Below are 15,945 nucleotides of genomic sequence, written 5' to 3' on the forward strand. Positions count from 1 at the left end.
TAGCATAATTAATTCTGATTCAAAGTAATAGCCAGCATCATCCATTCACTGCCAACCATGTTAAAATAAAATGTTGCATTATATATTCTGAATCTATGTATTGATTACCATTGTACCATTTCAAACATGTTGAGTGGTCCAAACATAATCTGCAGATAGAAAATGAACTTTTGGTCAGATGAGTGAATGCATTTAGCTGTAGGAAACCTATAGAATGCTCCCTTGCTCCCTATTTAGCGAATGACTTAACCTCCAGTGTGCTGCATGTCTGCACTGGTCTCAGAACAGTTCGAAATGCAACTTATTTTTATTCCAACTCATTATAAATCTTCTGAAAAAAAAAAAAAAAAAAAAAATCACTCAATGTGAAAATACACAGTTAATATAAGATTTCTAATGAAAAACTAGCACTACTGTCCAGTATAGAGGCCATTGTATTTAACAGTGTGCCGTTTCGTAATAAATCACTCAAATTTTAAAAATGGCATATCGGATGAAACTAGAGACTCTAATCTTTTGACTCAAATAGGTTTCAATGTAAAAACTTAATTAGGCTTCTTACCAGATGTAGTTATGTTGCCATTTCTCCCAAAGACAAACTCTGCTCTGTTCGGCGGCATTTTGTTTTGTAAATGACTCTGTACGTCGAAAGTTTAAGCCTTTACTGACAAACCAGAGTTCTCTGAACTGAGATCAGTTGGTTTAAATTAATTTAAATTATGTGTTGTGTATTGCAAAGCCAAAAAATAATGTCCACACAGAAGGACACTATGTCGTGGTGTGCCGCTATAGCGGCTACATACACCTTCAAGGTGGAGGGGGACAGCCACCATTCCAACCTCTCCTGCAGGAAGGAAAGCACCGATCCGACTGTGCATCTCTGGGTGCCTTCGCGTCGGGAAGAACACCACTTAGTGAACAGACGCCACTTCAAGGCATACAGGCACCTCGTAGAGGGGGCCCTAGCCTGAGTGATCCTGTCTACCACTAGATTTGCTTGTCAGGGACCAACCCTTGATATTCATGGGACTATAGAAAATGTAAAACATATGCCGCTTAAGTCTACCGCGTCCCGTCCAGGGGCCAGACATGGAGATTCCAGAGGTCTGGTCGCTGGTGCCAGATGGTGCCCTGTCCCTGAGAAAGAAGGTCCTTCCTCAGGGGAATTCACCGGGTGGGGGGGGCTGTTGCAAGGAGTGTGAGGTCCGAGAACCATGTCTGGGTGGGCCAGTAGAGTGCTACCAGGACGACCTGCTCCTCGTCCTCCCTGACCTTGCACAGAGTCTGTGCAAATAGGCTCACTGGGGGAAACGCATATTTGCGAAGTCCAGGGGGCCAGCTGTGTGCCAGCGCATCTATACCATGAGGTGCCTTGGTCAGGGCATACCAGAGTGGGCAGTGGGAGGATTCTTGGGAAGCGAACAGGTCTAACTGTCGTGGCCGTGCTGAATTTACTACAATAAATTATATGAAAAATTATGCTTAAAAAAAATGAATAAACGCAATTCATCATGCCCCAGTCGACTCCAAATCAGCTGGACCACCTGAGGGTGGATTCTCCACTCTCCCCTGAGGGTAACCTGCCACGTCTGCTGCAGTGTTGAGGTCACCCGGGATGTGAGTGGCTCACAGCGACTTGAGGTGCTGCTGACTCCAGAGAAGGAGACGGCGGGCGAGTTGTGACATACAACGGGAGCGTAGACCGCCCTGACGGTTGATATATGCTATGAGACGTGGAAGTACACGTCCTTCAGGTCTACCGCTGCAAACCAATCTTGATGCCAGATGCTCGCTAGAATGCGTTTTTGCGTCAGCATCTTGAACAGGAGTCTGTGTAAAGCCCGGTTCAGTACTCGCAGGTCCAAGATTGGCTGCAACCCACCGCCTTTCTTCGGTACAATGAAGTAGGGGCTGTAAAACCCCTTCTTCACCTCGGCCGGAGGGACAGGCTCTATCGCATCCTTCCGTATGAGGGTAACGATCTCCGCGCGCAAGGTAGTGGTGTTCTCGCCCTTCACCAAGGTGAAGTGGATGCCGCTGAACCTGGGCGGATGCCTGGCGAACTGAATTGCTTAGCCGAGTCGGACGGTCTGGACCAGCTATCGCGACGAGCTGGAAAGCGCAAGCCATGCGTCCAAGCCCCGGGCGAGGGGGACCTAGGGGACAATCTCGTCGGACGTACCGGCGGGTGGGGCCTCGCGGTGGGGCAGAGCTTGAGGTGCCATGCCGTGTCATGGCCGTGCTGAATTCAGAGACATCAAAGCACTTACCTGGCTCCTTGTGACCACCCCTGGAACAACCTGGGATAGGGGAGGAAGAGGCCTGTCCTCGTAACCCGTGGAGACTGTCACATCGGGGGCGGATTTGTGCCACAGCTGGGCGCGTAGGGGCGGGGAGACCACCGCTGGAGCGCCAAACCTGCCAAAATGGAATGGTGGACGGTGGTAGTGATGACGACCGTTTACACCGGGTATGTGACCCAGGGAACAAGGAAACCGCTCTTTTGCTGAACTCTTGGGTACCGCAGCCACTTGGGCATGCGGCGAAATTAAATGAAAAGGCAACAAAAGATTCTCCTCCCGGCCCTCCACCGGGGGATGGAGTGGTCTGCTTACCAGCTCCAAAGCAGTGGGTTTCGTCGTACCTGGGTCGCCCGTCTCAGGGGCACTCCGAAGCCTTTCACGGGTTCTTTGCAGCTGGCCGTGAGACAGGTGGCGTCTGCTTCCTGCGGTGGGCTCCACGGCGGCGCCGGTGCAGTCACCGCAGGGGGACGCCCTTGGCAACGAGCAGGCGGGGTGCAGGATCTTGAGCCGTGCTGGGGCAGGATGTACAGAATAGCCTCTGTCTGCTGCTTCACCACTGAGAACTGCTGGGCAATGTCCTCGACGGTGTCGCCAAACAGGCCAACCTGGGATATGGGGGCACCAAGGAACCGTGCCTTGACGGCCTCTCCCATCTCGACCAGTTTGAGCCAAAGGTGGCGCTCCTGGACCACCAAGGTGGACATCGCCCGCCCAAGAGACCGCGCCGTGACCTTCGTCGCCCGGAGAGCGAGGTCGATCACCGAGCACAGCTCCTACATCAATCCTGAAGCGGAACTACCCTTGTGCAGTTCCTTTAGCGCCTTGGCTTGGTGGACTTGCAGGAGAGCCATGGCGTGCAAGGCGGAGGCGGCTTGTCCAGTGGCACTGTAAGCTTTGGCCATCAGGGATGACGTAAACCTACAGGCCTTGGATGGGAGCTTTGGGCGCCCGCGCCAGGTGGCGGCGCTCTGCGGGCATAGGTGCACCACGAGCACCTTATCCACCGAGGGAATCGGTGAATAGCCCCTGGACGCCCCACCATTGAGGGTAGTGAGGGCGGGGGAGCTGAAAGATCGGGACCGAGCAGTAAAAGGTGCCTCCCACGACCTTGTCAGCTCCTCGTGCACTTCCGGGAAGAAAGGCACTGGGGCGAGGCGTGGCTGTGAACGGCGCCGCGAGCCCAGAAACCAATCATCGTGTCGCGAGGGTTCAGGGGAGAGCGGAGGGTTCCACTCTAGCCCGACGCTCGCGGCTGCCCGGGAAAGCATGTCCGTCATTTCCGTGTCAGCCTGTGACTGGGCGACCGTACCCGAGGGGGGGAGCCCAGCTGAGGCTTCCGCATCCGACTGGACGAGCCCGCTCTCCGATGCTGCGCTCAAGAGCTCATCACCTTCGCGGTCTCCGGACAAGAGGTCGAACTCACTGTGAGATGAGCTGGCGGACTCATCCGGAAGCCCGATCGGGGCAGACAAGCGTGCTGGGGAATGGAATTTCCATGGGGGACCGTGGGGGTGCTAGCCACGCTGGCCTCATACCCGTAGGTAGAAGGACCGAGGCAGGGAGCCGCTGGGGTGGCTTGCTTTCTTACAAAGGCAAGCCGCGACCGCAATGTTGCCATGGTCATGTTCTTGCAATGAGTACATGATCCACCCACGAACGCTGTCTCCGCGTGGGTCATGCCCAGACACGAAAGACAGTGATCGTGACCATCAGAAGGCGAGAGATAATGACCGCAACCAGGAATAACACACAAACGGAAAGGCATCTTTAAAAAGACGCGTCTTTAAAAAGACATTCTGTGTGTGCCGCTCTTTTAGAGAAATATACTCTTTTATTTCTGCTGAAGCACCCAGGGGTGTTCTCTGCAGTGCACCAGTGCAGAGGAGGGAGAAGCCGCTGAAATGCGCCATCAGATCCAGCAGAGGTGAATGAACAGTCGTGGAATTCAGCTCAGTGAACATCGACCGTTCGGCTCCGAAGAGAAAATCTGAATGAGTGGTTGCATACCAGCTCCTTTTATACCCGTATGTCCGGGGGAGTTGTATGCAAATACCACTTGCCAATTTTCATATTGGCCTTTTATCAAAGGCTTTTATGGTGTGACATAGCATGGGGCACACTGAGGACCAAAAATAAAGGAGATTATATATATGTAATAGAATGTTAATGAGTGTTTATATACTCACCTGTCTCTCTACCTTACACACCCTTCCCAACATGCTCACGTCTTCCAGTATGTCTCCGTCAGACAACAGCTTCTCCCTGATCTTCTTATCCATAGCCATCTGCCCCCTACCAAGAATCTGATCAACCCTGGAAGTGAGAAAGAGAGACATTAGCAGGAAGAGACAAGAGTAAAGAGTGAGTTAGAACTTCATGAAAAGACAATTAGATCCACATTCCAATAAGCAGTAGAGATGGACACATTTACAGATGACAGGAAGAAAGGTTCATGACTTTTAATGTTGATCTTGTGTAGAAAACTTTTGAGAGGGTGAAAATGGATTGTTTCCATTATACCTAAAAAATATTATTTGAATTATTTTTATTTTTTTGTCTTGTATACTGAAATATTCTGTGAAAAATGTAAAATTATGCAGACTCCCAACTAATGTGACTGTTTTTCATTGATTTTCATTGTTTATAAATAACTTTCTATCAGGAATTGTAGTATCCTGTTTTGGTCACATAGTGGCACTGGTCTCACTTCATTTAAAGGAATGCAATACAAGTAAAGCTCAATCTACAGCATTTGTGGCATAAAGTTTATTACCACAAAAATGTATTTTGACTCCTTCCACCTTTTCTTTTAACAAAGCAAAATTTTGGGTTACAGTGAGGCACTTACAATGGAAGTGAATTGGGGCCAATTTTTCCAACATTGAAATACTCATTGTTTCAAAAGTATAGCCACAAGACAAATAATATGCATGTACAAATAATTTTAATGCGATAAAATCACTTACAAACCTTTTCTGTGTAAAGTTATAGCCAATTTTACAACTTGGTTACCATGACGATGTAATGTCAACAAACCCTAAAACGACTGTAAAAATTAAAATGTAAACAACTTTACAGCTCAAATAATACACAAGTTTTAACAGAAGAATTAATGCAAGTGCTTTTATAAAATTATTCACATTTTTGTGTGTAAACCTTCCAAAAATTGGCCCCCATTCACTTCCATTGTAAGTGCCTCACTGTAACCTCGACTTTTGCTTTTTTTAAAGAAAAGGAGGAACGAGTCGAAATTAATTTTTGTGGTAATCAACATTATGCCACAAATGCTGTCGATTGAGCTTAAGTTGTATTGAACCTGGAACATTCTTTTACAAGCCTTGACTATTTGACTCCACTTTCAGTGAGGAAATATCAAGGAAACCATGAAGGATAATTGGGGCGTGGTGCCATGTGAGGGTCGGACGTGTGAACGGCAAGCTCTGCGCACTTTGCTAGTTTTAATACTTTTTATGTCATAAACCGGTGAGATTCGATACACTCAGATTCTTGACTGTTCTAGGAAGACAATATGTCAAAGAATTCAAAATCCTCAGGCTCTGGAGACATTAAAAGACACTTACGTGCTCAAGCTGAAGCCCCTGAGGAGGCCGCAAGCCCGGGACTCAATTTGGACAGTGCGGTGAAAGAGATTCAGCGTCGTTGATGACTTGGAGGATCTTGCTGTAATACATCGATCGATCACTGCCATGGAGACGAAATTCACTGAGATGGTTACAAGAGTGTGAGATGTTGAGAAACGGATCGATTATCTGGAGTCATCATAGAGGGAATTAGCTGCTAATCTGCTAGCGACCAAGACAGACTTGGAGCATGTCTGGGAAAAGTTCAACTTAGAGAATCGTAGCTGGCGAAACAATGTTCGAATTGTTTGAATTCCTGAAGACGAAGACGGTCGAGATATGGTGAAATTTCTTTCCGAATCTGCTTGACATAACAGGCCATAAGCTGGAAATCGAGCGAGCTCACAGAGTTCTGGCTCAGAGATCCGTGGAGGGAGAAAGGCCCCGATCAATTCTAGCCAAATTTCTGAGATAATCCGATAAAGATCTCATGGTATGCGAGGGAAGCAGTAAAGGAAGTCTTTCTTGGAAGAACCACAACATTTTCTTGTTCCCAGACTTTGTGAATTTGACAAGAGAGAAACGTGATCGATTCAAGGAATGCAAGAAACTCTTACATCAACGGAAGGTCGCTTTTGCACTGATGTTCCCGGCCAAATTGAGAATAGATACTACGGATGGCCACAAAATATATGCCCACAGCAAGCGATGTCCTTCATAAAGTCAAAGGAGTGAGTAAGTCATTGTGTGATACTTTCTTGCAGCCGAGTGGGCCTGACTCACTGAACATTCACTTGACCGTCCAAGGAAACTGAGTGCCTTCTTTGTTTCTTTCTGTGCTGGTTCCGCCAAGCGACTAAAGTTTGTTTTGTGGGACAGCACTCTTTCGGGACAATTTGTGGATGAATCTGCACATTCTATGTGCTCACACCTCCTGCTGGTTGGAGTTTGTTCTGTGGAAAATTTCTTGCAAAACACTGGAGTGTTTAGGGCATCTGTTGCACTCATGTAACAGCCGAGTGGGCCTGACTCACTGAACATACACTTGACTGTCGAGGAAACTGGGTGCCTTTTTTGTTTCTTTTTGTGCTGGTTGCGCCTAGCAGCTGGAGTTTGTTTTGTGGAGGAACACACCTTTGGAGCAGTTATGTGGATGAATCTACACGTTATTTGTGCTTATGCCACCTGTTGGCTGGAGTTTGTTTTATAGATTATTTTCTGTTGTGTAATTCTGTCTCACAAAATTTGTATAGAAGCACCGGACTAGCAATCCGACTGTTTGAATTTAGAGGGATGGACGCTGGTTGGCGCTGTCGTGTGCTGGGCTAATGCGCACATTTTTCTTTTCTGTGTTTTTTGTTCGGGGTTTGCTTGTTGCACTAATGTTGGAATGTGGTCGTTATAATTTTATTTTTGACACACAATCTATTTTTTTCTAATAAGTCAAAATGTCAAATAATTAATATAGTTAATATAAGTGGATTGTCTCTCTCCACGTGGAATGTGAATGGGTTAGGGCACCCCATAAAAAGAAAGGTTATTCATTTTCTTAAACGTAAGAAATGTTATATAGTGTTTCTTCAAGAAAAATCTTTCCCCGCAGGAAGCTGAAAAATTTGGGAAGATATGGGGTGGACATGTTTTCTTTAGTACTGGCTCAAGTAAGAGCAGGGGAGGCATTACACTGATAAGTAAACATCTACAATTAAAATGTCTCAAACAGATTAAAGATAAATTAGGAAGAGTCATTATTGTTTTAGCATTAAACAATTATTTGATTTTGGCTACAATTTACGCACCTAACGCTAATGATCAAGGCTTTTTTATAGATCTTGAAGGGATGTTGCAAGCCGCTGACACCCCTCATGATATAATATTGGGATGAGACATTAATCTTTTGATGGACTCAGTCCTTGATCATAGTGAAGCAAAAGTGTGCAAGTCCCCTAGAACAACATTGACGCTGCACAGGATGTGTAAAATCTTGGTCTTACAGATATTTGGAGACTTTTGAACCCACCTGGTAGGTACTATACATTTTTTTCATCAGTCCATCAGATTTATTCAGGAATAGATTTTTTTATATCTAAGTCCCTCATTTCATCTATTGTTGATTGTTCATTTAGAAACATTTTAGTCTCAGACCATGCCCTGGTGAGTTTAGAGGTGTTGCCACATATGGAGAAAAATAAATCATATAGTTGGCGCTTGAATGTATCCCTGTTGCAAAATCCTGAATTCCAACAAATGCTAAAGGCTGAAATCAATGTCTATATGGAGACCAACTGGTCCTCAGTATCCTCTGTGGGCATGGCTTGGGAGGCACTTAAGGCGGTTCTTAAGGGTCGGATCATACAGTATGCCTCATTCACCAAAAATTCAAAGCACGAGAACTTGTGGAGTTGGAAAGGAATATTAAAAGTGCCGAGGCAGAGCTAAAGCGGCGAATGCCGTCTGATGGCCTCAGAATTGACCCGATTGAAATAAAGATATAATACTATTTTGTCGCAGAAGGGGAGTTTTGGCTATTCAGGGCAAGACTATTTTGAGTTGGGGGACAAAGCAGGGAAGCTTTGGCTAGATATAAAGCAGAGAGAGTCTTTTTCTACCATTCCCTCAGTGAAATCTGCTGATGATGAAATATTTACCTCAGCCATTGGTATTAATAATGCTTTTAAAGAATTCTATCTTAATCTTTACAGTTCCACATCTTCGTCTACTGATGATGATATTAGAAACTTTGTGGAACCATTAGAACTCCCTAAACTGACAACTTAGCAAAAAAATTCTCTTGATTCTGAGATAACCTTGGAGGAGCTTGGCGAGGTAATTAAGGCCTTGCCTACAAGCAAGTCTCCGGGGCCAGATGGCTTTGCCGCTGAATTTTTTAGATCTTATGCTACAGAACTGGCTCCACTTTTGCTAGAAGTTTATACGGAATCATTAAAGAATGGAAAGCTTCCGCCAACCATTAAGATCAGTCTGATTCTTAAAAAGGACAAAGATCCAAGCGAGTGTAAGCATTACCATCTATTTTCCCTGATCCAGTTAGACGTAAAAATACTGTCAAAAATTTTGGCTAACAGATTTAGTAAAGTTATGACATCTCTTATACATATAGATCAGGTGGGGTTTATTCGGGGCCGCAGCTCTTCTGACAACATTAGGCATCTCATCAATATTATGTGGTCAGTGGCGAATGAGCAAACTCCGGTCGCTTCCATCACACTTGACACTGAAAAGGCGTTTGATATGGTTGAATGGGATTATCTTTTTAAGATTTTGGAAATATACGGGTTCGGGAATACTTTTATCAGATGGATTAAGTTACTTTATAAACACCCGGTAGTGGCGGTACAAACAAATTGATTCATTTCAGATTATTTTACTCTGGACAGGGGCACCCGACAGGTTTGCCCTCTTTCCCCATTATTGTTCTATCTTGCCCTGGAACCATTAGCAGCCACGATAAGAAAGAAAGATGATTTTCCAGGGGTGGTGGCGGGAGGTATGGTGCATAAGCTTTTGCTTTACGTAGATTATATTTTATTATTCGTCTCCAACCCCACTAGATCTATGCCTTGCCTCCACAGAATTATTAATTCCTTTTCTAAATTTTCGGGAAACAGAGTCAATTGGTCTAAATCTGAGGCCAGTAACGCCATTCAGCCAGGCACCTTCCAGTGGCCAAAACAGGGCATTGATTATTTGGGCATTTTATTCCCAGCAAATTTGTCTGATTTAGTTAGAGTTAATTTTGACCCCTTAATAAAAAGGTTTTCGAGCGATGTGGGCAGGTGGGTTTCACTAAATGCATCTATGATTGGGAAGGTTAATATTATTAAAATGAATTGTATTCCAAAATGTATCTAGCTGCTACAATCTCTCCCTGTAGATGTCCCCCTCTCTTATTTCAAGCAATCTGATAGTATAGTGAAGTCCTACATTTGGAATGGTAATTCCCACATTACACTTCAATAAATTACATAAGCCGATTGACAAAGGTGGGCTAGGCCTACCCAAGTTTTTTTTAATTATTATTATGCATTCGGACTCAGACATTTGGCTCATTGGTCGCTTCCACCTGAGAGAGCCCCTCCCTGGTTTTGTTTTGAACAGGAAGTTATTGCCCCTACTTAGCCATTGCAAAGCCTTTCTACCAAACTAACCGGAGATGTTAAGTTATACCCCGTTATCTCGTATTTGCACACCGTATGGACAAAAGTCCAGAGTCTGGGGGACGAAGCTTTAACTTCTATCAAGAGATTATGGGAGAAAGATTTAAACCTGGTATTGGAGGAGGGAGTGTGGGCTAGGATTCTAAAAAACGTCAAGTCTGTATCTAGAGATGCAAGGGTGCGCTTTATACAATTCAAGATTTTACATAGATTTTACTGGACCCCCTCTAGATTGTATAGGCTTGGTCTTAAAGACACACCCATCTGCTGGCGATGCCAATCGGAGGATGGAATGTTGAGATCCAGGAATTTTGGTTGAAGGTTCAGAGTTTTGTGTGTGACGTGTTGGGCACTCGGGTTTCGTTTTGCCCCAGCCTCTGTGTTTTGGGCGATGGGGCGGTCATCAATGTGGGGAGTAAACACACAAACAATTGGGTTCTGACCAGTGTCGATCACCAGGCAGATTATTTGAAGGAGTTGGAGGTCGGCTGGGGCACCCCCATTTCAGGAGTGGTGCACAGAGATGAGGAGGGTGGCGGCTTTTGAGGAAGTGTCATTTAGAAGACAGGGTAACTTAGATTTGTTTGTTGGGAAATGGGGCAATTATTTGGAGTGTTTGGAGGGCTCTCAGGGAGGGGCAGTGGAGAGAGAGGTAGAGGTATAAATGTATGTGATTATTTTATATATATATATATATATATATATTTGTTTCTTTGTTTTTTGTGTATATACTCATGTGTGATCACAGGAATGTTTATTGAGGGTGAGGGTGGGGTTGAGGAGGGGGTGGTAATTGTGGGGTTTAAATGTTGATTCTATGTATTTATGTTTTGATTTTCTTTATTTACTGTTGGAATCAGTAAAAAATTTTAATAAAAAAAGGAAACCATGAAGGACCAGAAGACCTAACATAGATATAAACAACAACAAAAACACAATTTGGTCCTTAATTACCTCCTTAAAACTGGTGTTTTGAGAAAAAGAGTTGATAAAATGCTTCCTATATCTTTACTTGAAATCAAAGGCCAATCAAACTCTATGGTATTTTGGAACACATTTTCACTTGGTTATATGGTTAATACTAATAACATTTTTGGCTCAGTGTTTATTCCATGTGTTCTTTTGTTGTTTATGATTTACAAAAGTATTATGTGTTCTTAATGTCCTCTTCAGCCTTAATCATGTTAAAATAATTGTGCATATTGTTGTGTCTATGCAGTTCATGGTAAAATGAATATATTTCAGTATTTGATTCTAAGGATTTGTGTTTATTTTTGTATGATAAGGAAATGCATTACTATGTTGGGTCACTACATGACCAAGGAGAACCACTGCATCAGAACCATCAGAACACGTCACAAGATGACATTAATGAGAACCATAAATACCAGGGTGAATATGATATAGATGTCAGCCGTGTGGTCATTATAAATCTCTGTGATGTTCACAATTTTCAATGGACAAGTAATTGTTGAGTAAAGGCTTGTTTTAGTTCACATGGCAGACAGCATAGAAAGATGTGAAAGAAGTGTTGCTCAAGAAAAATGAGTCAAATAACGTTGAATATAATTCTTGATTGCATTTGCTATGAGTGAAATTGATTTAAAATGAGACTATTTTCAGACATGAGTTTTGATTGGTTGTGTAATATGGCTGGGCCTTTTGATTTGGCTGTGTAATGGTTATGACCCCTGGTCCAGCTGTGATGCTGTTAGCTGTAATACCAACAGTACTGTACATAAAGATAGAATGAGTTGTGGCCAAGTGGTTAGTGCACATGCTCCATGTTTTGTGGCGCCACACTCATGTGGTGATGCAAGTTTGAATCTGGTTTATATAATATCCCAATTATTCTTTGTATGTTCTCTGTGGTCTTTAACAGCAAAATGGTTTCAAAGCATTAAAATAATCCATTAGTACACCTCATTAGAAATTGTATGTGAGTACATGTGTGCATGTCTGTTTACTGTATGTGATGGTAAAACATGTAGACTGTAGTTGATTTTACCTACCTGGTCTGCAAACTCTTAATTCGACAAAGCATGTCCAGGTGACCGGCTGAATATTGCTCTATTACATCCTTCACATCATAAGGGCGTAGGGTTTCCTTAAACTTCTTCTTTGCCACATGGAATTTCATGATTCTACATAATCATAAGGCTAAGGTTATTCTTTCATTAAGGATTTTTACACTGATGCACTGCAGACATTTTCTCTCGTTTTCTAGTAAAAATATTTAAAAATCCTTAAAATAAGATACACTGAGAAACAAAACTTAGCAAGATAAGACAAGATAAGAATTTTGTTTTTTCTAACCCCGTTGGCAAATAGACTTTTTCTGGTTTTAAGCATACAACTCTAAATTTAGCTTAAAACAAGAAAAGCCTCTGTGAAAATGAAGTAAGAAAAATAATATCCATCCTTCCATCTTCTATAACCACTTATTCTATGGACTAATTGAACTGTGGGGAAACCCACGCCAGCACGGGGAGAACATGCAAACTTCATACAGAAAGGCCCAGTGAGGCGACAGTTCTAACCACTTAGCCAACAGGCCACATAATAGAACATTTGCTTCTCAAGCAGATTTATCTTGTTTTAAAGATATTTAAAAAAAAATAACAATAATTTGATGGGCAAAAAACAAATATACGCACACAAAGTCAATTTGTCTTGTTGCTCTGAATGAAATAGAAATAATCACTATTCAAGGAATATTCAAGGTTCAATAGGCTACAAGTTCAGCTCAACTGACAGCATTTGTGGCATAATGTTGATCACCACAAAACATTTTTTGACTGGTCCATCCTTTTTTTTAAAAAACAATGAAAGTAATACTCCAATTTTTGAATGTTAAAATACTTAATACTTTTTTAATGTCAACATTAAAAAGCCCTAAAACCCTAAAATGACTGTAAAAATTACAATTTAAACAACATTACAGCTCAAATAATACACAAGTTTTTTATTTTTATCTTCCCAATTTGGAATGCCCAATTCCCAATGTGCTTTTAAGTCCTTGTGGTCATGTAGTGATTAGTCTCAGTCCAGGTGGTGGAGGACGAATCCCAGTTGCCTCCACATCTGAGATCATCAACCTGCGTATCTTATCACGTGGCTTGTTGAGTGCATTGCCTACATAGTGTGTGTGGAGGCTTCACGCCATCCACCGCGGCAACCATGCTCAACTCACCACGTGCCCCACTGAGAATGAACCACATTATAGCGATCACAAGGAGGTTACCCCATGTGACTCTACCCTCCCTAGCAACTGGGCCAATTTGGTTGCTTAGGAGACCTGGCTGGAGTCACTCAGCATGCCCTGGGATTCGAACTAGCGAACTAGTGAACTCCAGGGGTGGTAGCCAGCGTCTTTACCACTGAGCTACCCAGGCCCCCAATACACAAGTTTTAACAGAAAAATTAATGTAAGTGCTTTTATAAAATTATAAGCTTCACATTTCTGCTTTTAAACTCTCCAAACATTAGCACCATTCACTTTCATTGTAAGTGCCACACTGTAACCCAGCAGGTACGACTTCAAATATATTTTTGTGGTCATCAATATTATGCCACAAATGCTCTCGATTAAGATTAACTTGTACTGAACCCAGAATATTCCTTTAAGAAAATAAGTTAAATGAATTGCTCCACTCTATTCTTTCTGCCACTAGATTATTTAGGAAAACAATTTAAAAGTTGAAAAATACATTGGCCCAATGTATTTCAATAATTATCTCAGTTTACCTCAGGGTTGCCTCAGTTTTCAGAAACATTACTGTGACAGCATGTTCAAATACAACACCCTGAGAATGCCTGAGCTTGGCATCACCCACCCTGCCACCCACTCACACACTCAAATTTGTTTTTATATCATTGTGGGGACTCTCCATACACTTCCATGCATTTTATGGATTTTATACAGATCTAACGATAATTTCTATCCACTAGCCCTAACCCTACCCCTAAACCTAACCCTTACAGAAAACTTTTTGCTTTTTTACATTTTCAAAAAAACATCATTTAGTATGATTAATAAGCCATTTCCCTCATGAGGACCACTAGCTGGGCCCCACAAATGTAGTATAAACATGTACACACACACACACACACACACACACACACACACACGAGAGAGACACAGACACACACACACATGACAAGGTCCGTCCAGGCCCCGGCTGAAAGTTTCAGGGTTAACATAGCACTTCGCCCACAGCTTGGAATATGCAGTGAAGCAGGACACCCTAAAGAAGACTGTGTGTTTATTTAAGAGAGAGGCTGGTAAAGATGAGCACATACTGTCATTCTAGCCCTCAGTCTTCCACTGGCCCACACATATTAGACCAAACAAAAAGAGAAGGGAGTGTGGTCTGTTGTATGAAGATGGCATTATTCTTTTTTGTCAGAAGTGAAATGAGACTCATAATTGGACTTATGTTCTCAGTGGCTGTGAGGAATAATTAAATAAGACTGACAAGCAGATTCTGCCAGATTCATTATATAACATTTATTATGTATGAAGCCTAGAGGCCACAAAAACAGCATTTAGTAGATTGTAGATAGCTTGGAATCAGCTTTGATATTATGGGGCCCTTTACACCTGGCACTAACATGCATTTTTAGTAATCCGATCACAATCGGATAGCACTTGACCACGCAGTATCTGGACATGAAACGAATATTAATATTAAGTGTAAAGGGGGCTAAAACTTGAGGGTTTTTTGAGCTTTCATGATTTCATAATATTTTTCATAATATATAGAAGAAAACACACTGGGTCTTCTGTTCTTTATCATTAATTTAAAGGGTTAATTCACCCAAAAATTTAAATTATCTCATCATTTAGTCATCCTCATGCCATCCCAGATGTCTATGACTTTCTTCTGCAGAACTCAAACAAAGATTTTAAGAAGAATATCTCAGCTCTATAGGTCCATACAATGCAAGTAAATGGTGGCCAGAACTCTGAAGCTCCAAAAAGCAGATAAAGGCAGCATTAAAGTAATCCATAAGACTCCAGTGATTTAACCCTTTCGCATGGTTTGATCTGCATTCGTGCTGCTGTTTACAAGCAAAAGAGAAACTGAGCAGTTGTCATTATGAACCAGCTGCTCAAATAGTCTTTTCAACATCACAATAAATGTATTTTTATATGTTACAAACTTTCAAACAATCACTAAATAAAAGTATAAAGAAGTTACCATCAGAGCGCACTGTTTTGATGCAGTGCTGCGGCCCTGTTTTCTGACGTCAAACAAACAGTATACAAAATAGTCGGTCATTCCATCTATCCATCACAACCACTTCTGGGGTTGGGAATGTGGAAAGGCTTGTTTTTAGGAACCTTCCGTGCTCCTCTGTATGCTTCTATGACGAGACGAATTCAGAATCCCATCTTGAATTGCAATGAAAATATGGCGGCGAGCATAGCCGGCACGATCACATCTTATCTATCATAATCAATTATTAGAAACATCTAAAAAGCACATCATATGTTTGATAATATATAATCTGACCTCCAGTTCATCTGCTGTGAAGTGTAAGGAAAGATTTTTAAGTAAATGATAAGACAATTTTCATTTTTGGGTGAACTATCTCTTTAAAAGGCTTTGTTTGGAGTTTTCCTGAAATACTGCATGACAGAGAAAAGAGTTGTGAAATAAAGAATCCTTTGTCTTACCTCACGGCTCTAATGACGGACTTTAATGCGGATGGCAGATCATCTGCTGACATGTCACAATGACACCCTTTCTCATCAAAACCATCATCGACACCAGTGTTAGCTTCACCTGTGACATACAAACAAATACAATGAAAATGCAGAATTCAGGTAAAATTCACCATCAAAAAAATAAAATGTCATGGGGAATTTTTTTTAAG

General features: G+C 42.6%; 1 protein-coding gene across 1 annotated transcript in view; it reads right to left on the minus strand.

The window, feature by feature from the left end:
- Positions 1–15,945, minus strand: part of LOC127444908 (potassium voltage-gated channel subfamily KQT member 5-like) — a 204,641-nt gene that overhangs the window by 3,822 nt on the left and 184,874 nt on the right. The window contains exons 11-13 of the mRNA XM_051704562.1: positions 15,746–15,854; positions 12,075–12,206; positions 4,490–4,616 (exon numbers count right to left, since the gene is read on the minus strand). Of these exons, the coding sequence (XP_051560522.1) occupies positions 4,490–4,616; positions 12,075–12,206; positions 15,746–15,854 (368 nt within the window). The remainder of the gene's footprint in view (positions 1–4,489; positions 4,617–12,074; positions 12,207–15,745; positions 15,855–15,945) is intronic.

This window comes from Myxocyprinus asiaticus, chromosome 8, assembly GCF_019703515.2.
Source record: "Myxocyprinus asiaticus isolate MX2 ecotype Aquarium Trade chromosome 8, UBuf_Myxa_2, whole genome shotgun sequence".
Classification (NCBI taxonomy): domain Eukaryota; kingdom Metazoa; phylum Chordata; class Actinopteri; order Cypriniformes; family Catostomidae; genus Myxocyprinus; species Myxocyprinus asiaticus.